Raw genomic sequence first — 25,474 nt, forward strand, 5'->3', positions numbered from 1 at the left:
CAGACTGAACCATTTATACCATGAAATGTCCATTCTTTTGGCATCGGTACTGACAGTATAAATGAACAGAGTCATATTCAAACTGGATGGTTCAGTTTTGTGTCGTGGTTTCCAAACTTCTATTGAAAAATGCTTTTGAGTTATCTTTTCTCTTTGAGTGTGTGTGTGTTTGTGTATGTGCACTTCTTCACTGTTCCAAGCCTGTTTTTATATATACCACTGAAAATACAGTAGCTTCCACAAAACAAAAACAAAAACAACCACATGAAAACATTCTGGAGCCGTTGGTAATCCGCCGAGACCAAGCGTGTGTTAGCATCTGCAAGACAAAGGGCACTGTTTTCATGTCCAGGAGTACTCCTCGAAACAAGTCACAATATAGTTTTCCATTCGAGCAGCTGTTAACTGCACAATTTAGTGGTCTCGTAATCCAGTGAATTGGGCAGACGGGAGCTGAAGGCCTGTATGGAGGCATGAATTCGAACCACCTCGCTGGCAGTCATTTTCAGTCTGTGCCGGAGGAGACAGGCGAACAGATCCAACCTTTGTTGACCCGGAGGGGACAGTCGGTTCACCCTGTCTCGTATTTCCAGGAGCTGGAGCATCGCTGTATCCTGGGAACCCTGGGTGTATGGGTAGTCCAGCTGCAGAATCAAGTCACGGATCGCCTCTGGGTCAAAGTGCATGCTGTAGCCAAAGACTTGGATGCTGTTGATCTTCATGTATCCCAGGCTCTGAGCAGGATCTGTCACTTCTATGGGCTCATAGTAAACACTGTCATTTGCTCCATCCTGAGTCTTTATCCTGCTACGAAGGTAGATATGGATTGTCTCAAAGAATGTCTTCCACTTGTTGCCTAATGTCAAGGTCCAGTTATAACACTCGAAGGGCAGGTCCAGCTTGGTGGCTTGCCAGTCTGGAAAGCCATTCTCATTAACAGGAATGTACCAGCTCTCTGAGTGGCTCCCTCCGAAGGGGTTGATGTAAAGAGTAAGAGCAGGCTCCAGGGTGCTGTTTTTAGTAAGGCAGATCTGAAGGGATATTCCCAGCAGCATGTGGACCATATTTGACTTATATTTGTTGCTTTTCAGTGTCAGTAACATCCTCTTCCTCCATGATGGATCAAACCAGCTGTTAAGTCGCATGTCATTGCTAATAAAAATCGCATGGACCTATTGGACACAGAAAGAGAACAAGAACAGAGAATCAGCTTAGAAAACACTGTACAAATATCAATACAATGTTTTTCTGACATTTAATATGAACAAAAATAGTCATGGATTCTGTCAGCTTTAGTTTTGATGTAGGTTTCTGAAATAATTATAACGTTTGTATAAATAAAAGGTCTCATGTTAAACTTGTATAAAATATTTTTCCACATAAATTACCAAGACAAATACTAATATGTCAAATCTGCCAATCATACCTTGTATGATATTTAACCAAAATGCTATATTACATAAATTTCTATTTTTTGTTGTTTTTTTTTAAAATTATTGCTATATGAATAACAGTTTAAAAAGTTGGTTAAACAAATTTCCTCATCATTCCCTTTACAAAAACAGCAGTTCCATTAGTTATTCTAAATTTCAAATAAAATTAATGATTAATGTCATAAAATCAAATGCATCTGGTAAAGAAGAATGAACATTTTATGATTTCATTCCTAAAAACAATATCTGGTCAGAAGTATGAATCTGAAAGCTGGAAGAAGCAGGATTCCTTCAAACCACAGGGAGAATAATGTCTGTGTTATGATGTGGTACTGTTATGATGTGGTGGTTTGCTTTTTCCTTGGTTCTGGGTTCCTGTTTTATTTTGGTAGTATTTCCTGTTTGGTTCCCTTGTTTGTTTGTTTAGCTTTATTGATTTCCCGGTCATTGAGTTCACCTGCGTTCACTTAGTTAATTTGCTTCACCTGTTTCTTGTTTGGTTTTTCTGTGTATTTATACCCCTCGGTTTCAGTTGTGTTTGTTGGTTCATTGCCATTCTGTTAATTGTCATTTTGTGGCTCTGCCCTGCGAATAAACCTGAGTTCTGTAGACTGGCGCCCCGACTCCTGCATTTGGGTCCACCTCCCTCCAGCCACTGTAACAGTCTGATTCATCCCATTGCGTGTGTTTATCTGCTATAAGGAATAACATCTCAGAATTTTAAGTCTGTGAGGGGAAAAATAACATTTTGTATGACTTTTTGATGACAATTTTTCCATGGAAACTGAAATGAGGCAGTACAGCATGAGTGTATTTTTAACAAGCACGCACATCTTTCTGCATATGGATATGCGTGTCATCCCGAATACATGCAAAGATAAGAAAGATTTGAATGAGGGGAAGTCAGAAGTAGCTGAACACCAGTTCATGTCAGTCCAGCTTGTCCCACTTGCATGTATGTGTATTCAGAGTCCATGAGCAGCAAACCTTTTTTAAAATGTCACTCATTCTTTGATTAATATGAAAGAACTGCATTTATGTGTAATTAAAACAATTGTGTCAAATAATTAATGTGATGACATTTTTAGCCCCAGTTATTATTAGCATAGAAACTTTAGAAACAACTGTAAGTTTCTGACTTTAAAAAAGTCCTTCTGACCCATTTTTAAGGCACATTGACATTAATTATGCACATTCCTTGAGCTGCCATTGTCAAACAATGTTCAACGCTGAGAAACAGCACTTTCTTTTTCTTTTCTTTTTTTTTTCTTTTGGTGGGATGCTATGTCACTCTACAGCTGGAAAGTGAAATCAAGTTTTGTATTAGAGCTTTAAAGCAGTAAAGGTATGCTATACTTCACTGTGCACAAATTTAGATCTGTTATGGATGAGGAAAAGCACACTTGCTTGGATGATAATCCTAAAGAGTGTTCCAGAGAGCCCGTCTTGCACCTCCAGTGACAGAAAAATAATCTGCATGGTGATGTCCAAGAAGGAAATCTGTACAGACCTTCTCTGACTTGTGCAGATAACAAAATTTAGACCAAGCAGAACCCTGAAGACATTGCAGATGCAGTAAGAATTAATTATTAAGCACTTTTTTTCTCTTCATACACCCATGGGCAAAAACAAGAGAAACATTAAAAGCAAAAAGGACAGATAGTTGGGAAAAGGTGAAACATACAAATCCTGCTGTGCAGCATGGCATTTCATGGATTTTGTCTGTTTGAAATACCTTTTCCCTTTTTTGGTACGTTTTCTGGCAATTATGTGCAAGGCAAATGCCCAAAGTCCATCCCAAAGATCTCTATTTCCTGTCTCACAAAACATTTTGACACTTACATGAAAAACCATGTCTGTACTCTGTTTTTTTTAAATGAAAAAACAGAACCTATCATATTGCTGCAATTTTCCTACATGCAGTTTTAAAGAATTTATTATTACTCCATGATTATATGGAAATATGTGTATCCATATTATGGGGTAGCAATTTATTAAAACACTGTCCTAAAATACTGAAGGAAAAACAGTAGAGCACAAAACTGGGTAGGTAAAGTGTGTTTGCCAAAGCAACCTTACAATGCTGAGTGGTTCCCATGAGAGCATGTTTTTTTTCTCAGCTGCTGGTGTAAGACAGGCTAACTCAGAGAATCTGAAATCATTACACAAAGGCTAACAGAAAAATACCTCCAGCCTGCGGTCTGCTCTCTGCAGAAGGTAGCCCAGCTCCAAATCCTGGAGGTCCGTTTCAAACCCAAGGTAGTTCTCCGTAGAGTCTGCGACCATGGGCCTGCAGGCACCTTGCATCAGGGCAAAGCCCGGGTTGCAGCTCCCACATCGGGTATGGTTGTCTGTTGCGCACGTTGCACAGGCTGAGCCCTCCCCAACAGAGCAGGGCGGAGGCAGCTGACAGGAGCTGTGTTCGTATCGGCAGCTGCAGCTGTGGAGCTCCTCGGAGAATTCGCCAAGCTGGTTGTTCTCCGAGCAGTACAGGAGAGACTGGAAATGGCTCAGCCAGTAGGACTGAGGCCTGCACCAGGGAGTGAAGAGAGGCAGAATGAGACGGAAAGAATGAATAAGAGGCAGAAGTTATTGAACACCTCCTCAGGGTGAGCTCATTTAATAGGGAGAAACTTTACGAGACACCTGTCTGTGTCTGCAGGCAGCTTGCTCGTTAAATATGAGACAGAAAGAGATCATTTCACTAATCAAGGTTTAGGTCATTTGCATGCTCAAAGGTTTAGAAAAGTTAACTCTGTGCATCACTGCGACCCTGCAAAAGCAGGTACAGACAGCGTGGATACACCTCATAGCAGGCGTCTCCAACTCCGATCCTCAAGAGCTAGCATCCTGCAGGTTTTAGTGTCGCTGGTATAAACCACATGATTCAAATAAAAGGTTCTCCAACAACTTGTCATCATCTCTGCACCTGCCTATCAATTAGCCATTGATTTGGGTCAGGTGTGTTGCGGCAGAGAAACGCTAAAACCTGCAGAATGGTTGCTCTCGAGGACCAAAGTTGGAGACCCCTGCCTTGTAGGCAGTACAATTTCAAACCTGATTATGGCTTAATAATAAATCTGTTGTATTGTAGCATCTTTAAATCTGAGTTTCCTTTATGTAAATGTCACAAAAAAAGAGTTTTGAGAAACAACTAGATTTCTTGTGAAGCAAGTGAATTTGCAGTCTGTCTTCCTGAGATCCCTCTGGAAGTTTCATGGATTTGCTGCCCTGTAACGTTTGACTAGTTTAGGTTAAACACACAGAAAACATGAGCACAAACAGTGAAAGAAAAGAAAGCAAAATATACGCAAGGGACACAGAAAGCTGCCTTTGATCAGTTTGTGACATGAATATTAGAAATGCACTGCAGCTGCTGGGTAACTTCGTCTCAGACATGCATATAATTCCCCCATGTGAACGGGAGTTTGATTCCCCTCAGTGTTGCAATTTCACTACTATGATCCTTTTATGCCTTTTATCCTTTCTGCTCACTGAAGAAAGGAAATGCTCAGTATATACCGCTGGCTTTCTTTTAGGCAAAAAAAAGAGCTTCTTTGATGAGGGCGTATTGAGGTAAACTTTATGCTAATCTGAAAATGTTTGTCGGATTACATTTGGGGGCATCTTTCCTTTGTATCCCAACGTTATTGTGTTCTTGGCAGTAGGAAGCGAGCCGCAGTTAAGATAATCAGTGATTTGAATATAAAAACCCTCTAATGGAAAAAGCGGTCATGGGAAATGAACGGAAAGAACTCTTCCTGTCCATCAACCGCTACCTGTGGATAAGGCATTTCACCTCCGACAGCTTCGGCAGAGCAAAGCTGTTGCCAAGACAAGACTGCAGTTTTACTGTTAGTTCCCTGGTGTGATCATGTACAGCCCACCCCCCCACCATGCTCCATCTGATCCACTGCTGTGAATCACAATGCCGTGTGATCAATATAGAAAAAAAGTCAAGCAGCAGAATACTTAAATAAGCTAATAAGTCGGACCAGTATAGACATGTCTTCCCTGTAAAACAACTCGGCAGTCTTTAAAGGGCACTTTAGTTTTCAACTATGAATGTTCATTTACATAACTTTAGGTTTTTGCTTGGATTCTTGTTTTCATTTTGAAATATCACCTTGTTCAGCAGCCTTTCTATTAGCCACAATCGAAAACAATGCACTTTGCTTAAGATGCCTGTCCCCCTTGATCGTTCCGTTTCTCTGATGTCATTCTAACTTGGAGAAAAATGATTTGTCTACAGATCCGTGTGGAAGCTTTGCAAAGATTTTCTCAATCAGATTCAGATCTGGGTGGATGTGAATAATTCTGTGGAAGTTCTTCAACTGCTGCCTCCTGCTTTCCTCTGCTTTCCAGATGAGCTACATTTAATCTCCAAAGAGGGTATTTGTTTTCTGTCTCCAGTGTGTCCTTATCTCTCTCCCCCCTTGTTTGTTCATGTGTGTCTTTTCCAGTCTCTGTAGTCTTTACTTGTTTTATTCTGGTAAACACTCACATGTTGGCTAGTTTTGTTTTCTGTCTTTGATTATTTTCGTGCCTTTCTTGATCATCCGCCTCCTTTATTGGTTGTATCTTGTTTCTCAGCTGTAACTGTATTTATAGAGTCTCTCCCCCCTGAAGTTATCGGCTTGTCTTTGTTCTCTGGCTGCGTTTGTGCACAAGTGCTTTACATCTTTTTTTTTTTCTTCCTGCTTTTCGTACCTCTGCCATTTTAGATTATGGATTTGTTTCCACTCCTGAATTCAGTCTAGCTCTGTGAGTTTTTGCCTGCCAAGACTTTCATCAAACCTGCAGTAACGGGAGCTTCTTTTTTTAGCCGAGCCAGGCTCTTATGTCCTTGTCATTGAAAAGAACCTGACTCACAGTGCTGGGAATTGAATCAGTCATTTTCTGTCCATTCTGCTTTAATCTGTGGCACTTTTCAAGGAATGAAACAAGATGATTTTAAGACATGTCTGCTTGGATTTGATCCTTTCAGTTACAACAGCATTAGTAGGATTTGGGAGTGATGTAGTGTGATGTAGTAAGTTTATCTGATTGGGGATCAAGGAAGGGAACAGGATAGAAGTAAAACATATGTGTATGTGAGCAGCTGAATATTAATGAAAAATGCCTCCCGTGTCTTTGCTTTGATGCTTTTTTTTTTTTTACTCGACCTTGATGGGAAATGTCTCGAGATGAAGAAAAAAGACGAAGGATGCAAAAATAAATCAGGACAAGATGACTGAGAATTCTTTTAAATGGCTGAGCAAAAGGACGAAGCCTTGGACATCCAGACTAAACATTAGGAAGAAGAGTTTTGACATTACGCTACAGACACGTAGAGGCAACTCCAGAAACTTTTAAATCCAGGTTAAAGTTATTTCTCATGCATCTGCAGACACTCTAAACTTTATCTCTTAACTTATTAAGACTGTTGATTTTTCTCAAAACCTTTTCTATTTGCTGCTGCATTTCATCAAAACAGCGGTTCATTCCTCACACTATATCTGTTTATACTGCATTTTATCCGTCTCACTCTCCGTTAGATTTTCTCTTTGGTATCCATTTACAGTCTGGTCTATGTCTCATACTATTTATACTGAGAGGAATTCACCTGCTTTTAGTCGTTTTTGGTTCTGTTTGTTTTGGCTTCAAATTGGCATCAAGACTTACAGTAAAGAAATTTACATTTAAGCTAAATATACTTTCTGTTTACGTCACACATATATGATGATAACATAATATAAGCCTGACATTGGAGAGCCTGACTAGGTGGATTTTTCCAAAAACAGTTTTTCTTTTTTTAATTGCTATTATTTGTCTTACTTCAGGTAAAACAAATAATAGCGTGCATCAGCGTAATTATTTGTTTTAGTTCAAGTTCTGTTTTTTTTTTTTTTGCACCTTGTCATGATGCGTTTAATGTTCAACATGAAGCACTTTGCAGTTCCTTACCAAAAAAAAAAAAAAAAAATTGTAAGATATAGTTTAAATTTCTATTGTAAATGAACTTGTAACTAAATATAGACAACTGCAATGAAAATCCAGTCACACACTTACACATGCACTTTTTTATAGTTCCTGCTGAGGAACTGTGTAGCTTAAACTGAGGGAGATAAAAAAAAAAAGAAAAAAAAAGAAAGAAAAAGAAATTAATCACCTCGCAGGTTGGTACAACAATAACACCTGAAATTAGTAAAATTTATCATCACTGCATAGTTTACCAGTGGATGGTAAATGAATCAGACCACATGGTCTTCAGCAGTCGTGCACATTTGCTTCTGTCACACAAACCAACTTAAATATAAGCTTAATTGTGTTTCACATGGATGAAACACAACCACTTCTAGAAAACACCTTTTTTTTTCCACCAGTCTGCCGACTGATGCCCATTAATTTCATTTTTTACCTTTTAATTTGTGCTTAATTCAAACTTGCCAACAAGTCCCACCCACCACCTCCCCATTTCAGCAACATCTCATCCTTCTAAAACTGCAATTTTAAATTCATATAACTGTATTTTTCTGAATCTATTTAAGAATAAAGCTCATTATTGTGCATTTTCACATAAATATACAAAATTATAGCCAATGCCTAATTTCCACCCTTGGTCCTTTGGCAATTAAATGGATTTAAAGCAGTAAAATGTATCTGTGATACATAGACAGCATACAGTACCGTAGAATGTTGACAGAAATATAAAATAAGCCATGTACTACAACATATATCTGTTAGTCAGAATGCAAACAACAGCATGCATCAAACAGATGCAAATTAAAATGGCGTCTTGTAAAGAAGGTGTCTATATATTTTTAATAACAATTCAACTATAATTCCAAGGATACACAAAATGGAAAGTAACTATTTGTGTTACATGTGGTGGGTCTTATGTTTGTTACATCTCCACGAGAAGCCAGAACTTTGGTCGAGGCAGCAAGAACAAGAAAAAATTGTTTTTCATCTGGTCAAGTCAAATGTGGCAGCAGCTTTGTCTGCAACAGTGCGGGATCATTGGGGGAGGCATATCTGTGCTTTTATGTGCAATGCAATTATTTCATATTTAACAAGAAAGTTAATTCGCAGCAGTGGAGGTTGTGCATGCAGCTGGGTCTGTATGTTTAAATGCTGTAAAAACTTCCAGACCATCTCACCACCTTGATCAGGTGCATCAGCAAACAGGCAGAAGCTGCAACTGTCTGCTTCATGCTTTTCCATGTTAACCACACACACCTCAAATTTCCAACCAATTACACAATGCTTCTCTGAGAAAGAAGACATTTCTGCCAGCCTGATGTATTGAGACTGTCTTCAGCCACATTAGTGGGACCAAAATTACTTCACTTTCTTTTCGAGACCTCGAGAACAAGACAAGTTCTGGCTTTTCTGGTGGTCTGTAGCAAGCTTTACTCGTTTGCTGACCAAAGAAATCTGTGTTTCTTGTGGACTTATGGACTTTGAAAGCAGCAGAAAGTAAACTCTTGCAATTTACCCAGTTCATACACTTTCTAATTAAATGCTACAAAGTCTGAACAATCTAAACTACTTTTGCCTATTACAGATGATTTACAACTCACCACGAATCATTTTTATGTCAAACATGTTCTCAGACAGGCATATAATGCTCCTCTCTAGACCTCTTAATGTTGTATTTCCTGCCACTCCATACATGCTTTAAAAGTATGTATGTCAAACCAGTCAGTCAGTCGATACTAAAGCAGTGAAGGCAAAGGAAATCAATAGAAAATAATAAATAAATTCAAGATAGCCTTAAGTCATGACGGGCAAAACATATTTCAGTCATTGCATGATTAAAAGTTGCGCAGATAAAATTAATAAAAGAAAAATTTCTTCTTAAAAAATATTTTTTTTATAAGCAACTAACGAGTTTAGAGTCAAATTTTAATACCATTCCACAAAGAAGACTCCGATAAAGCATCCAAACATGCAATAGATGTTTATTTGGGAAAAGCTCTTTGCATAACAAAGAGAAAAATAGATAAATTAAAGCATCATTTAGAGGACAATGTGCATCATTAAGCTAATGGCCAATGTTGGAGCAAAAAGTCAGCCATGTTTTCCTTATCATCTGCACAATAAAAGCTTTAACTGCCTATTTCCCTCACACTATCAGCACAGCAACCCCAGGATTCAAAATCAATCCCATATCTTTCAGCCATCTCAGGTACTGAGATCATGATGTTAAGGGAGAGTTGTTTTTTTTTTTTTTTTTTTTGGTTTGTTTCTCTTCCTGGCAAACTGACAAACATCCCACTCCAAATCTCTTAGAGCTGAAAATGGATGAGATTGTAGGAAAAGAGAAGAGGAAGGGGAAGCCTCAAAGTTGATTTTGGCTGTAATAACATAGATAAACACGGCTTGGAAAAGGGTGATGAAACTTCCTGGCAAGTATGTGGAAACATCAGCGGGGAAGATCAGTGATTAATGTGTGTTTTGGCCATTTGGTGTGGAGGAAAGGAACGGTTACGCAGAGGAAAGAGTGAGACAGAGACAAGCGATCAGAGATGGAAACAGGGTGGAATTTTAAAGCAAGAGATAGATTAATCTGAGATATGATCTATGTGCCGCTGCTGTTTCAGTGGTGGCTGAGTCAAACAGAGTGTTTTGTAAGTGACAGTGATGGCTGGATGCATCACCCTCTGCAAACACCTCTTCACTCCACTTACAATGGCATGTCTACAGTTTTACTGACAAGTGACTGTTTTCCAGTGTGAGAATAATGACTGCCTTCACTCAGGAGCAAAATCTGAAGGTGTATAATGTTGTTACAAGACAGGAAAATTGCCATGGAGGAAGTTAAAAGGGGTTAGTCATACAAAGCATTCAACTTGAAGACAGGTTTCTCTTTGTGCTTCCAGAAACTTTAACCTTGGAAAAAAGATCTAAAAAGCCACCACAACCATTATGATTATTTTTATTTATTTACGTATCTTAACACACATTAACAATAACAATGGAGTTAGCCTAGAAGTTAATTTGGTCTGATTATCACGAAGCAGTTCACACCAATACCAATAGCAATAAAGATAAAAGGTAAAGTGCAAAGCAATCATAGTAATGGGTAAAGTGTGTGTTTCAGGTGCATGGAGTGTAATATTACAATTACAGGATAAATTACAAATTTTAAAAAAGGACTTGGCATTCATTCACACATTGAAAAGCAAACACAGAGTGCAGCACATGTCCTGCAAGTGACAGGAGTAGAAAACTGAACACAAAAGGCAGGTGCATGATGCAACACAGTTACATGCTCACAGACTATGAGAGGATCTGGTATTTTGTCTCATCTTTGTTATAAGGACTGTACGACAAAAACACAATAATTCACAGAACAATATTGACCCCAAAAACCTTTTTCTTTGGTTTTATTTCAGTAGATTTTAGAGAATACCTGAACCAAATGATAGATGCAGACAAATAATATTTCAAACTCGTGCTCTATCATTGTCTTACAAAATTCATTAAATCACATTTCAATTCCAAACTGTAGAAAAAGGAATAGAAAATATCCTTGATCAAACCTGAACAGATTTAAAGGTAAATGGTCAATTTAAGTACTTTAACAGCTCTGCCTGTTCTTTAATCAGGACTCTACATCATGTAGCAGTATTTGTAACTTTTGACATTATTTGTCCAAACTCTTCGGGAAAAGACATAAATATATCAAGGCAATTCAGACGGCATACGCCAGTGGCAACTTTGCACATTTCATTTTCATTCTGACCATCGAAGTTTGAGTGCAGCTAGAGATGCTGCTGCCGTATAAGGACTGAGGCTAGTGAATGCTTTTGGATGGGGAGAAGCCTCCAAACAACATCTGTAAGCACGTAAATTATAGATGCTTTCAGGTCAGTCTGCAAAAGTCTTCAACAGCACCAGAAACACTTGGATATATATATATATATATATATATATATATATATATATATATATATTTTTTTTTTTTTTTAATAAAGTTGATGGGTTTGAAAACTTGGTAAATGTAGCACCAAAGCAGCTAAGTTGACAACATTAGCCGCTCTGACACGTGCATCAGCGTAATTAGTGTGCCAGGAAATTGTGCACTGACAAACGTTCCACGTTGTTTTCAAAGTACACTATGATTAATTCTTTTTTTCCAATATGTATTGTTTCAGGTAATTAATAAATCATAATTAATGCATTAAAAGACCCACATCTGAGAAATATTCTACTGTTAAGACTAAATTTAAAGACAAAATAAAATGCACCATTTGTTTAAAACCTTAAAGCTCAAAAAACAGAAAAAGAGAAAAGTATGACCTGGTTTAGTGTGGTACTTTTTCCCCAAAGGTCAGACTAAAGGTTCAGTTTCAGAATGAATGAATGAATGAATATCATATATTCAATCCATTAATATCAGACATCAGTCATACAGGTAATGATGTTTATGTAATGTTTGTTTTGGATTTTGTTTAATTGGACTGTATTAATCACATAGATTCATCTCAGTTGTGTTCTTGGACCCTTACAGTAAATATTTATCTGCCTACCTTGAATGTTCAGGTGCCTTAAGGCTCAAGTTCAAGTTCTCCCAACCGTAGTAAAGATTTATGACGGCAGTCTCTCATCTAGCCATTTTTTTTTTCCTGGAGTTGAGGATTTTCTGGATCTGTTCTGGGTTATATGGGCAGCCTCTTTTCTGGTTTTTCAGTTACAACTTTTTTTTTTTTTTTTTTTAAGTCATAAATAGTTTTTCTATATTACGGCATGCTCCTGGCCTAATTTAACATATGTTTGTAAAAATGCTTTTAATGCCTGAGTTTAACCCAATCATGGTCATGGGATTAGGTAGGGACGGTAGGTACAAGTCTGTAACAATGTCCAGCAAGCCCGGACTCTCTGTACTGCAATGCCGTATTGCTGCTATACGTCCCACATTATAAATCATTTTAGCTGATGTAAGTAGTTCTGCTCTTTCGTTTCTTGCGAACATGATTGGTTGTCACTGCTGTCACTCCATCTGTTGAAAGCCCTCATGGCGACAGAGCCGTGCCAGTGGTGGTCGTGTCTTCAATTTAAATTTCAGGAGTAAAAAAAGAAAAGGGGACAGCAGGAGTTTCAGCTTCTATTCAGTCACTAATCTGGTGATAAAAAAGTCACTTTCCAAAACTCTTGATTCCTTGCCATCCATCAATGTTTTATTTTGTCAAGTGATGGAGCTGCCAGCTAGTTCAGAGAGCACAGAGGCGACTCTGAGACAGACAGCGAGGTAGAGTCACAACGGGTGACTTTTAGTACTCAGAGGTGTAACTAAATTAAATCTAATCAAGCTGTCATGCTGAATTTTTTTTTACCTGACCACATTTTATTGTACAAATTTAAAAGTGTATTTTAGTTTGAAAGAATGAAAGTCTAACTTAGGATTGTCAGAACTATGACTCACACACCTCTTAATACCAAAATAAAGACCAAAATCTACTTAAAGATGAAAGTTTTCTCCATCTATTCCGTCCTCTTCTTCATCTCCTTTCACTTCTCCGCTACCAAACTGTATACCAACATTTAAAGTAACGTTATCTACAAAGTTTTTAGTTTGGCTCCATCTGCAATGACAAAATCTTGTTATTCAGGCCATCAGATGTGCAGTTTTATTTCTAACCTTGCCTGAAAACTCATCCCATCACGTAATCCCCACATGGTACAAGCATGTGCAGAAACAGCATCCACCACAAAACAATGGGAATGGTTGTGTACATTGTTATTTTAACCTGCTGATCCGATCATGAACTCTCGATTCTTTCAGATTGAGTCTGATCAGACCTGCTGCGGTGTTCAAATAATGCATTTTCATTCCGACTGAACGTTCAATCAGGTTAAATTTGTTTCATCTAAACGTCGCTATCGATATGAACAACATCACTCACCATCATTACTCCTGTTTGTTTGTTTGGTTTTAAATCCTGATCATCAACTCAGAAAATAAATCCCTGTTCCTCAGTTTTAATATCTTATATCCAGTAGGTAAAAATAAACTAAACAAATAGAAATTTTGTTTTCTTTTAGCTATTTTTCAAATGTTTTTTTCTATTGTCCTTACTGGGACCTCCTCATGGTTTGACTCTTGACTGCAAGACCGAAAAGGTGCAGCAACTGTAAGTACACATGCAAAGATCCCATAATAAGGTATCTGTGTTACATTAATCTGAACTGAGGATGATTAAAGCATTCACTTGCTTTTCACATAAAGCCAATGCACAACTTTGCAAATCAACATAGTTATTGAGAGGTGAATCGATTTAGCATAACTTGTCATTCAAGTGTTGATCAGAACTGAATTTTCATGCATACTCCAAACAAAAGTCCAGTGTAGGAGCGATTGGGTTTGTGGTAGCTACTGGATGGTAACGCATGATGACAAACAAGTAAAAATCAGCTCCTTAAAAAAATCTAAAGGGAAAGTTAGTTCGAGAAAAAAAGAGCTTTTCTGAATGTACATCTTGCTGTAACAGCACATCAATAACCCCAACATGTTGTTTTGAATCAGAACAGCAGAAGTGAACAAAATAAAATCCATAGAGAAATCTTTTACACAAACTTTACATACACTGCAGGAAAAATGCAGAGGAATGCGAGGGAAATATCACCACGGGGATGGCATTTTGTTTACTTCCACCGACATGGATTACAGCTGCAAGCTGTGACTACATGTACAGTACGTTTGGGGGGAAAAAAAATGTCAGAATATTGCAGCATCGCCAAGTCTTGCTATGGAATTGAAATGGAAAATTGCATAACAATAAAACGGGGAGTGTTATGAGGGAAAAAATAAATAAAAAAAGGAGTATAGCTACAGAGAATCACAATTATTTATGGTTCACTCATATATATAAGGCTGGTAAAATTTTACAACATAAAAGTTTGACATGAAATAATTGATAGTACATGAACATATAATGGAGATGATGTGAAATATATTCTCACCTCTCTCTTGGTATGCGGACTTGCGGCTGTCTGTGACATCTTTTACTGAGGCTGAACAGCTTGAAGATGACTCTCTGGGCTCGTTTGGAGAGGGCCCGCATGCTGTTCTCCAGCTGCTCATATCGCCACTGAAACAGGCTGTCCAAGGACCACAAGTGTTGTATAGCTGACACGTTCAGGAAATAGTTCTGGGGAAGCCTTGCATAGAAGGACTTGAATTCATCTGTATCAACACAGAAGCAGTGATTATGATCAGTATCAACACCAGTGCAGCGTTTATGTCCAAGGCAATAATTAAATTCTACCTCCAGGCTGTGTTTATCTTGCGTATGTAGGACAAGGTCAGCAATGTTGGGTCAGAATTAGTAACAGCAGAGGAAGAGAAGACAAACAATAAAGACCTGATTGAAGCCAATATTCTTTGATGAATGTCTTTTTTTCTACAGTAGGGAACCCGTTTAAACCCACTCGTAAAACACCATAAGGAAATATAGATTAAACACTCCTCAAATATTTCTATTTAGCAGATAGCTTTGTATTTCTAACTAAAATCTAAGTGCTATATTTAGAAATATCAAATAATTTTGTGCATTTATTTGATTATCTTTCTATTTCAGTCAAATGCCAGAAGTGCTCCAAACAAAGGACCAGCTATGTCTATATATGTGTCCATATAACAAGCCAGAAAACACATTCGAATTAAATAAACTTGCTTAACATTTTCAGAGTTTGCAGAAATTAAATAAAACTGTATGCAGCATGTAGAAATGTATGGACATTAACAATGAAGGGAAACATCTGGCCAAGCGCTTTAACATGTAAAGAATAAATATCCAATATTCCATCTTCATGTTATTTACAGTCAGAACAAGAATACAGTCATTTACAAGAAGGTGAATAGTCCCACAAACCGTTCATTCAGGGATGAACGAGACTTGCAGTAAACAAGATGAAGGGAATTAAAAAAAAGACTTTTAACCAACGTGCTGCCTCAAACTTTATCTGCTAGAACTGTGGATACTCCATCCATATTTATGTGAGAGTGTGAGAGTATTTTTGTTTGCATCAAAATACATTGTGTGTATGCTCTGCACCTCCTGGAAATCAGGTTTAAATACCAGAAGTAGGACACTAGGACAAGACTAAAGATACCCCAAATGTGAGTGTATATCTACACTGATAAACTTGCTAGTATAGTGCATCTTTGATTTTTCTGTCCTCCATCTACTAAATGCAGAGCAGAAAATGTGTGTATGTAAAATATGTAACATTCAGATGTTTAGTCACGTCCTGTAGTTTTTTTTTTTTGTTTTTTTTTTTTGGATGGGTCTTGCTCAAATGGCCTAATCACACTGCAAGTAAACTGCAGAGATCACATTTTAATAATTTCATCAACATAAAGAGTTGGTGGATACATAAGAACATGGGATGCATCATTTATGTCTTATTATCAAAAGCTGCTTTTTCTCAGGTGACAGCCTGTTTGATTTAGTGAACAAATATATGTATAATTTAAACTTGAAATGAAGCTTGTTGATTTACATTGAACTGGGTTTCAGCATCCTGCAGGTGCTGGTTCAGTAGGGTACACCTCATCTTGCATTTATAAAGACGAACTTTGGGAGCCAAAGGTCAAGTTTAATGAAAGTCCTCTTTGTGGGTCTAGTAATTTAAAAACAAACAATGAATTAAGCCAAAAAAGAAGTGGATTCCGTTCAACACTTTAAATTCTTTTTTTTTTCATTTATTTATTTATCTTTTTTTTTTTTTTTTTTTTGCTATTTTTGGTTTTCCTGATTTTTAAACACACAAATGTCTGGAGAAGCTCGGCCCTATTGAGAACAGTAAACATAATTTTCTACAAATCGAATCAAAGTTTATTTGTGTGGAACTTTTCATACAAAAGCATATCAAAGTGCTTCACATAAAAATAAAAATAGTTTAACACTTAAACACACACACACACATACACGTTACCCACATGCACACACACGACCCAACCCTTCCCCTGACCATTAATGCCAAAATAAAAACTAATAACTTTAGGATTCTGTCATCTGCATCTGGCTTGACACTGCTGCAGGACAACATCAGTTATCAGATTACAACTGCTTAATTATGTAAAATTATTATATGAATAGACAGAACCCATTTAAGGCCAATTAATTACTAGGATACAACACACAGATCCGCAGTGATCAGGTGCTTCTCCTCTGCATATCATTCTCTTCAGAATTCACTTTCTGGAAGAAAAACATATCGCCGCTGAACTACACAACAAAAACGCTTTACTTTTCTTATTTTCCTCCAGGCGTGTTTTTGTGTTATTTCGTTATATATACAACTATTTACCTATTATTTTTCCAACTCAGCTCATCCTTGGCACCACCATGCAGCAACAACATCATCTTTGCTTTATTTGAGCTACAGACCATTATGGAAGTGGCTTCATCATGAATTCCAGCTCAAAATGGATGTATCTTAGCAACCTGGTAGCGAGAAGAATCTGTTTTTATTCTGAAAACATAAAGACTAGTCATGCTAGCATGAATCTCTTTCTGTGGATTTACTACAGTCTCATAATAAACTCTCTTTGCTGAACTGTAAACATCCTGGATGGGATACGGATGCCTGAAACACTTCCAAAGATCACCTGAAGAGTAAACTATTGAGCAGAATCTACCCCGCAGAGTTACACACTACCGTTCCTTAAAACATAAGCAGCAGCGGGGGCATCAGGGTTGTTTAAAGGGTTAATCTGAGAGGAATAGAAGAAACACAAGGAGCTCCATGTTTGTTGACGTCAACAAACATGGAACAAACATTGTCATCTCTTTGTTTTGTGTTTGTTGGGTTGATGGTCGATGGTTTCAAATAAAAAAAAATAAAAAAAATAAAGATAAACCCATGAGGTGAGTTTTTTGTTTAAAAAATGGCAACACACAGCCTGGTTTAGTCCTGCCCTCACAGAAAAACCAAATGTACGTCCACATCTGATCACATGTGCCAACACAGGATTTTGGAACATTTTCTCTGTTGTCCACATGTGAAGAACGTGTCAGTCATGTGTTTGACACATGTAAATCCCATGTGAAGAACATGAATACTACATAAAAATGACATGCATACACTGAGAGAACATTAGGGCTGCAACTAAAGATTATTTTAAAAGTCGACTCGTCTGTAAATAATTTTTTCAATTAGTCACAATTATTTCTGTCACGCCCACCGTCTTTGCTCCCAGTTGACGCAGCTCTTTTTACAGGCTCCAGTATGTTTTACCCCACTCTCTTCTTTTGCATCATATAAATGTCACCTTGATTCCCAGTCAGTCATAACATAATGTCCTTTAGTAAGTTAGAAGAATGACTCCTGAACCACACAGCTTACTACTAATTTATTTGTAGTATTTTAACATTTTAATTTTTGTAGAATTGCATTGAAATGATTATTTACATGTTGAAAAAGCCTGTTTGGTAAGGTAAACCAGGAACAGAATCCTTTCCTGAATTCCTGAATCCAAACGGTGATCCGGTAACAAGGCTGTACAGTTTCACTGCACTGCTCTATTATCACATAAAAAATCACATAAGGCTACGGGTTGTTTCCTGTTTTAATAGTTTAACCCTTTCATAAACAGTGAACAAGCTGTCTTGAAAAAGGAGGATTATGTGTTTTCACAGTAGTTAGTTCAGTAGAATTTTTAAAAAAATGAATACATTATGAAAAATCATAATTTATCTATAATTTAACTTTACACACTTTTAGATATATGTCTATTTAAAAATATTCATTTTTTTATGGAAATAAAGATAATTTATTCAAAGGTTAAAATATGATACTAAATACAAGTAGAAGCGTCTCCTGACCTCAGTCTGGGTCAAAGGTAGGACTTCTTTGCATCTTATTTTGCTGATAAAGCAGTGAAGTGTGATATGTTCGGCTGAAGGACACGTTTATGACACCGGTGGCTGTCTGTAGTCTGGACACGCTCCTGGCCTCGCTTCACAGGCTGCTATTAAAACATAAACTTTTGAAGGTAATTGCACTTAGGGATAATTCAGACAAACCTGAAGAGTATGAAAATAGAAGAAGAAGAAGAAGAAGAAAAAACGACATCCATTTGGATTTCACCTGAGTCATAATCACGCAGGCAGGGTGACCGAGCACAGCAATAATAACCAAACATTGTGCTAAGAGCTTCCATTCAGCCTCTGTTACCCCAGTGATGTGAAAAGCTGGACTAGCAATAAATGGGTTTTATAGCTGATTAATCTGCTCCAGACATACTGTAAACTACCTGAGCTGAAAGCTGTTGGCTTTTTTTTTTTTTTTTTTTTTAAATCTAGTCATGTCACGTTGTTAATTCCCTATATGCAGAAAGTGTGCCAAGGTCTAGGATTCTCACTCAGCTATTATAGTTCACCTATAAATCATGGAGTAGGGGGAGATGTACATATAGGATTCTCACTCAGGTTTAATGGTGCAGATAAAAGACCTGAATTCATCCCCACTTCCTCTCATATAAATGATTTATATGCAAAAGTGAGATTTTCCTGCATATGGGATGAGGCATGCAATATGAGAGGGAGCAAGAAGTCATTATTTTTTACAAGGGCATCCTCACCTGATTCCTCAAATTCTTTATAGAGCATCGCCCATGTCTCTGTGATCCTCTCCAGGCTCTCTTCCATTGCTTGGATGTCCATATAGGGGCAGTTACATTCTGGGAACTTGGGATCACAGCTGCACCAGCAGTCATTGTCCTTACAGACGAACTCTCCCTCTCCATTGCAGGCTATATAACTGAGAGCTGCTTGAACAAAGTTTTCTCTCAGGTAGTCTGGGAGGATCACTTGCAAGCCTGTAAAATCAAGCTGGGTTTAGTATTGCCATCAAAAGTGAACTTGGGGAGTAAAGTAGTAATACAGTGGTGGTTTTGCAGATGATGTGCCTGATAAAATCTGAAAATCACTTTGTTTTTATCCTGAACTTCTGCTTCTGTTTACGTCATGCACTCAGAGTTTACACTGGAATGTTTGATCTGTAAACCCATATCAAAGCGTTCACAAAGGAAGTTGTAAAAATCATACAGACCTTGCAACTGCACTTTATTTTCGGGGCTTTGAACCAGCACAGAGCTTACAGAGTCAAGGTTGTCATAGTTACTGCACCCAAGAGGACCAGTTCGGGTTTCCGTCACCTGGGCAACAACACATAGAAAGCTCATTTATAAAATTCCCACTGTAACTGTTTTAGGGTGAGTGGCCAAGTTTTGTTTCATATTTAAAGGCTTTATTAGCACAAGTATATGTTTCCTATTTGTTGTAAGAGGCTTACTTTGTTCTAATAATGCTATTTCTACATGTCAAATTTTAACATTAACTTCATAATTAGATTAAAAAGCAGATATAAACAGACCAGCTTGCAATCAGAATGTCATTAAACCATTTCAAAAAGTGATTAGAAACATTCATATAAGACAAGACATTCATTTGCACAAAGTTTCATTGGAAGGTAATAATTTGGTATCACCAGGCCTGTGGACATTGTTGTATTTAGTGTTAAAATGTACATATTTGTGAATGTAAAAATAATTGCAAGAGTGCTTGTCTGCTCTAGTGTTGTTCAAAAATGTTCTTTTTTGGAGTCGCTGATTGAAGATGTTTCGATTGATTCCTCCCCACACATCTGCTCCAACAGAGCATCCCTCTTTGCTTCATTTACAAGAAGAGATCTTATTTCAACTCTTTCCATTGTCTCGCTGTGACAGCCTGAAAAGGACCTAAGCAGATCTCATTTTTCTCTCTTTGTGGTCGCGGGACACTGGATTATGCTCAGTGATTTGTCCTGGTCAGGCTTGTCAGAGGACAGTTGGTATAAAGTGACAGATGGATGAGGGGAGACAATGAGGGTCAGCCTATCAGTAACACCATCATAAAGGGTTGAAGGCCTCAGAAACTCATAAGACTGCTGCTGTGAGGAACTGAAAAGCTCAGCAGGGTTAACTTTAATTAGAAGCAGAAGAAGTGAACTCATTACACCTGTTTTAGCCTCCTTGCACTGGTACTCAAATGTGCTTTAGAACTATTTCTAATTTCTTGCTACTGGCTTTTAATGCTGCTCATTCCGCCTCACCTTCCTTTATGTGTCTATATCAGCTAGGTTGGGACACACTGTTGTACAGATGTTGCATGGACTGACATCATATTGGCATGTTTTAATGTTTAAGGAGAAGTTTAGTCTTCGGTATGGAATCAAAGTCATTTGATTGTTTGCAACAATAAATATTAATTTGGACGCATCATCTTAAAGCATGAACATAATGTTTGAACAGATGAAGGAAAATATAAATAACAAACATGAAATCTTTTCAAGATTAGGAGTTACATCAAATTATGAATTGCTTGTTTCCCCTATGAGGGACGTTAAAGTTTAAATGGATGCGAGGACATGAGATACGAAGCTGGATTTCAAACCTCATGAATGTCGAATCCATAAAAGGATTTATTTGATGTGCCATATGATATGCCATATGGCAAACGTTGACTGATGAGCCGATCATTCCATTTACCCAGCTGCTATTCACTGTGGATGCATTCTGGTATATTAAAATACTTAATAGGACATTATTGGCCACCTGATTCTTGGCACACAACAGTATGAGGGATTAACGAGAAAGGCAAAAATTCTGTTGGAGATCTGAAGATCTTTATGAAGTCAATTCATAGTTTACCAACAAATTATTTCATTTATAATGTTCATTCAGTTAGTCTGCACATACATGGATATTATTCCCACTCCTGTCTGGAGTGGAAATAATATCTGGAGGCTGGAGACCACCCTCCAATTAATAGTTCTTTCATTAAGAAATGCAGTTTGCACCAGCTGCTAGATGTGGAGATAAAAAGACCAGCAGTTTTGCTTTTCACTGGGGGAGCAGAACAACTCTGCTTTATGTGGTGGTCTCAGTTGTGAAATCACGTACAGAAGAAACACTACTGAAGGAAAGCAAAGTAAGAAAAGCTATTGAGTCTGTAAATCCACAGCAGAAAGAGCACAAAAACATCAGAGAAGAATTCCAACAATGCAGGAGCAGCAGTCTATAAAATCAACTATTCTTCTCTGCTGACAGAACAAAAAACTGTAACAGGTGAAGCCAAGTATCAACTCTTTAAATAAAACAATAAAACCAGCTTGTACATTTTAATTTGTGCATTTAATCTACTGGAGGATTTACATGAAACTAACAACTAAATTTGATAAATAAAGAGCAAGTGGAGCGAAGTTTGCTGCTTTGCCTGTTTTCAACTATGAATAAGGACGATACATCATTCCTTTCTACGATTGTCTGAAGACCAGCTTCCACACACCATCTCTGCATCCAGCTTCAGCTGTTTCTCTGTGAAATTAACTTCAGATTCAAAACGTGCTTTTAATTTCTAATCCACAACAGGATAATGAAAAAAATGCATAAATAAACAAAAATGAAATCAGTAAACCCAAAACCCAATTTTGTTTACTCAGTATGGGACAAATGGATTTTGAGCCTCCGTGGACAGACTGTTGGCAACATGTCATTTCATGCTCTTGATAAAGTAAGATTTGTTAGTTGTTGTTAAATTTATTAAGTGCTTTTAATGTTACACAATATTCAGTAGCGGCTGTGAAAAAAGAAATAACCTTCTTATTTAAAATAATTATTCATAGTATAAGGCATTTGTAAACTGAGGGAAAATTACTATTTTATGCATAAAACATGCTTATAAATACATTGACAGGCTAAACCAGGTAAGCTACGTTCATCAAGTGCGGCTTGACTTCTTTCATGTGGGTTGCCAGTGATTTCCACTCAGCTTGAATCCATTTGTTTTCAGATCCTAGTTAAGTTTCATTAAATTTGGAGGCTCAGGAAAGAAGAGGTGTCTGCAGCTCCGATCCAAACGTTTGACTTTATGTTCTTCTAAAGGCATGAAAAGTTTCTCTGTAAACTAATTTCATGTGCAAGACACTGCAAAGTGCTTCAAAGAAAACATTATGAATATTGCAGTAAAAGTAATAAACATCAACAATAAATTGAAGTGAAATCATGATTTAAATTAAAGTAATTAAAAGCAACAAAAGTTAAAAGTTACAGTGATGATGTCATGCAAAACATGTCTGGTGAGATTTCAATCTTCCACTTGTTAGCATAACAGCTAAATGCTGCTTCTCAGAGCCTAAACCATTCTGGGACTCTGTCAGCTACCAGTGGGGTTTTAAACTCTATTCTATTACTGGCTGGAAACCAGAGTAATGATTTTAAAACTGGTGTGATGTGTTCAGATCTCTCCGTTCTAGTTAAAACTCCAGCAGCAGTGTTATGGATGAGCTGCAGATGTTTAATGCTGTTTTGGGAAGTCCTGCTAAAAGACTGTTACAGTGATGCAGTCTACTGGAGATGAATGGTGGAAGAGTTTCTTCTGGTCTTCCTGGGAGACTAAACTTTTCATTCTGTTGATGTTTCTGAGTTGGTAAAAAGCTTCTTAGTGAAGCTTTGATGACGTGGCTGAAGAGGTCACTGCAGAGTCAAACCCTTCTGGGCAGGTCGAGCTTTTGCAGTGGTGGCAGTGAAGTTTCCTCTACATCAGGGGTCCTCGAGCGCTGCTATCCTGCAGGTGTTTCCCTGCTGCAACAAACCTGACCCAAATCAATGCCCAATGACCAGGCAGGTGCAGAAGATGACAACATGTTAAAGAACATTTTATTTGGATCAAATGTGTTGTACCAGAAAACACTAACACCTGCAGGATGGTAGCTCATGAAGACTAGAGTTGGTGACCCCTGCAACAAATATTAGGCAGGTCTCATACTTACCAGTTTTTACATCTCTTAAAAAAATATATACATTTTTAACTCAACTCAACTTTATTTATATAGCTCTTTCACACAGTGCCAGCTGCAACGAAGTGCTGAACAGTAAAGACATGCAGTGAGATTATAACAATAGAAGTTCAGGGAATAAAAGATAAAACAATAAAAGCAATGGCTTTTTCTAGTAAATAACTTTATGTTCTGTGTGCAATTATGGATTCTGTGTGTGAGCATTTATATATGTACATTTGCTACATATTCATAGTATTATTGTTGATTTTATCTTTGGCTATTTATTATTTATTCATTTCACTTATTCTATTTTGTAAACTTCACTTCTTATCATTTGCTTCAATTTTATTTTGCTACAATGCAGTTTGGTGTAAATGTGCTTCATAAACAAACTAACCGGAGTGGATTCTAAAGTGTTTTGCCATTGTATTGTACTCAAATGAACTTGGAGTAGTCAAATTTTATGTCTATAACATCACTGATCTGTTTTATTTAGAACTTGGGATGTTGTTTCAGCTCCTGTTTGGTTGCAGTTCTTACACTTCCATTGGAACAACCTGTAGTTTAGTCCTCGACAGTTAAGGAGACTGTCTGCATACCATTTTTTTTTTGTTTTTTTGCAAGTTTAAACAGGACTGGAGATGGCAGTGAAGATAAATAGATGAATAATGCTGCCTTTATTCTTATTAGACTGTTATGACTGTATCTGCTTATGTTTGTGTGTGTGAATATGTTTATTCACCCTGCAGGTGAATAAACATATTTGTCTCCTCCTTATTTGGTGTCCTTGGTCTGAGTGTGCTCACAGCCAACCTGCAGTCCACTCCGTCACAGTCCAGACAGCAATCAATAGGCTAAGATTGGTTACACAAAAATGTGTTTGCCATCACATGAGCTCAATAACTCCAGTCACTGTCTATAAGAAGATAATATAAAATTAAAGGCCTCTGTTGTTTCCTCATTTATATCCGACACCTTGTTTACCACGCTGTTTAGACAGACTGCGTAAGGCGGGGGATATCACTATTGATTGAATCAAAGACTTTCTCATATTATTACAAAAAAAGCTCCCCTTTGCTTTCCAACAACTAGACTCATTACTCATTGTTCAAGCCAGCAGGTCCAAACACAGACTGTGCTTAAAGAAAGTCCAGATTTCCACTGCAAGCCAGAACTTTTCCCCAGAAATGGGTTCCAATTTCCCCTTTGCATCGAGACAGCGTGGAGGAATTGCCTCACTAGATTTCTCTCTCATTCATCCCCCAACTTGTTCAATTTCAAATTCACACAGAGAGGTGCAATTGGTTCTGCTACTGTGCGGGTCAACACCTTGTAGAAAGGATGCACAAGCGTGGAGGAATCTGTCACTCCTTTGGCTCACTTTCCACCAGTCATGGAGGTGAATCTCTGCTCTTCCTTCTACCCACCTGCCAGTCATGGCAGATGACTGCCTTTGGAGCATGAAAGCACACTCTCACATCCTCCCTTCCTCTCTTGTAGCAACAGAAAAAAACCTCTAATTCTCAAGAAATGTAACAGACGAAAGCATCTGCTCCTCTTCAGCATGCCCAACTTGACTTCAATGCTCAATCCTCCCTGAAAAAATGGAGTGAGAGGGACAAGGCTTTGGTATAAGGGCAAGAAAGTCAGACTCATGTTCTGCTTCAGTAGTACAGGCCACACACCCAGCTCCGACTGTGTCTCGCATGAAAAAAAAAAGAAAAAGCAAGAGAAGAGGGCTGTCCTCCCCACAGTCACCCTATTAACCCCATGCTACCTGAAGGTGACAACCGGAGGCAGAAACCTGTCACCAGCCGTGTTTCGCATGACTCATTTATCTTCCCCTCACCATATGTGCTCATCATGGTGCTTCCTGCAGACCCAAAGCGCCCACAGCAGCTGAAGATCATATCGGAAACAAGCTGATAAGAAGAAAAACCTGCTACTTTATTTTCATTGCTATCATAATTATAATAACTATAAATCATTGCTAGTATTGCACTGTTCTTATGAGGCCATTTTTTTTTATAAAAAAAAGAAAAAAAATGGAATATGGAATATTCATTAAGTGTTAAATGTTAAAGTTATGAAATCAATATTGAAAAAAAATTATTTTTTTTTCTTTTATTTTAGAATTACTTCACTACTCTATGAAAATGTATGCAACACTTTCAATTGTATGCGGTTCCCAGAGATTTGTTTACTTTAATTCCTTTATGCCTTTG

The 25,474-nt window shown here is 37.7% G+C and overlaps 1 protein-coding gene across 1 annotated transcript in view; it reads right to left on the bottom strand.

Moving 5' to 3' along the window:
- Positions 1-401: 401 nt before the first annotated feature.
- The window catches only part of brinp3a.2 (bone morphogenetic protein/retinoic acid inducible neural-specific 3a, tandem duplicate 2), a gene marked incomplete at both ends in the record, with an annotated part of 52,256 nt that continues 27,183 nt past the window's right edge, over positions 402-25,474 (bottom strand). The window contains 5 exons of the mRNA XM_079244945.1: positions 402-1,172; positions 3,621-3,963; positions 14,385-14,607; positions 19,012-19,248; positions 19,482-19,587. Of these exons, the coding sequence (XP_079101071.1) occupies positions 402-1,172; positions 3,621-3,963; positions 14,385-14,607; positions 19,012-19,248; positions 19,482-19,587 (1,680 nt within the window). The remainder of the gene's footprint in view (positions 1,173-3,620; positions 3,964-14,384; positions 14,608-19,011; positions 19,249-19,481; positions 19,588-25,474) is intronic.

The sequence above is a fragment of the Telmatherina bonti genome (genome assembly GCF_933228915.1).
Source record: "Telmatherina bonti genome assembly, chromosome: 8".
In the NCBI taxonomy this organism is placed as follows: domain Eukaryota; kingdom Metazoa; phylum Chordata; class Actinopteri; order Atheriniformes; family Telmatherinidae; genus Telmatherina; species Telmatherina bonti.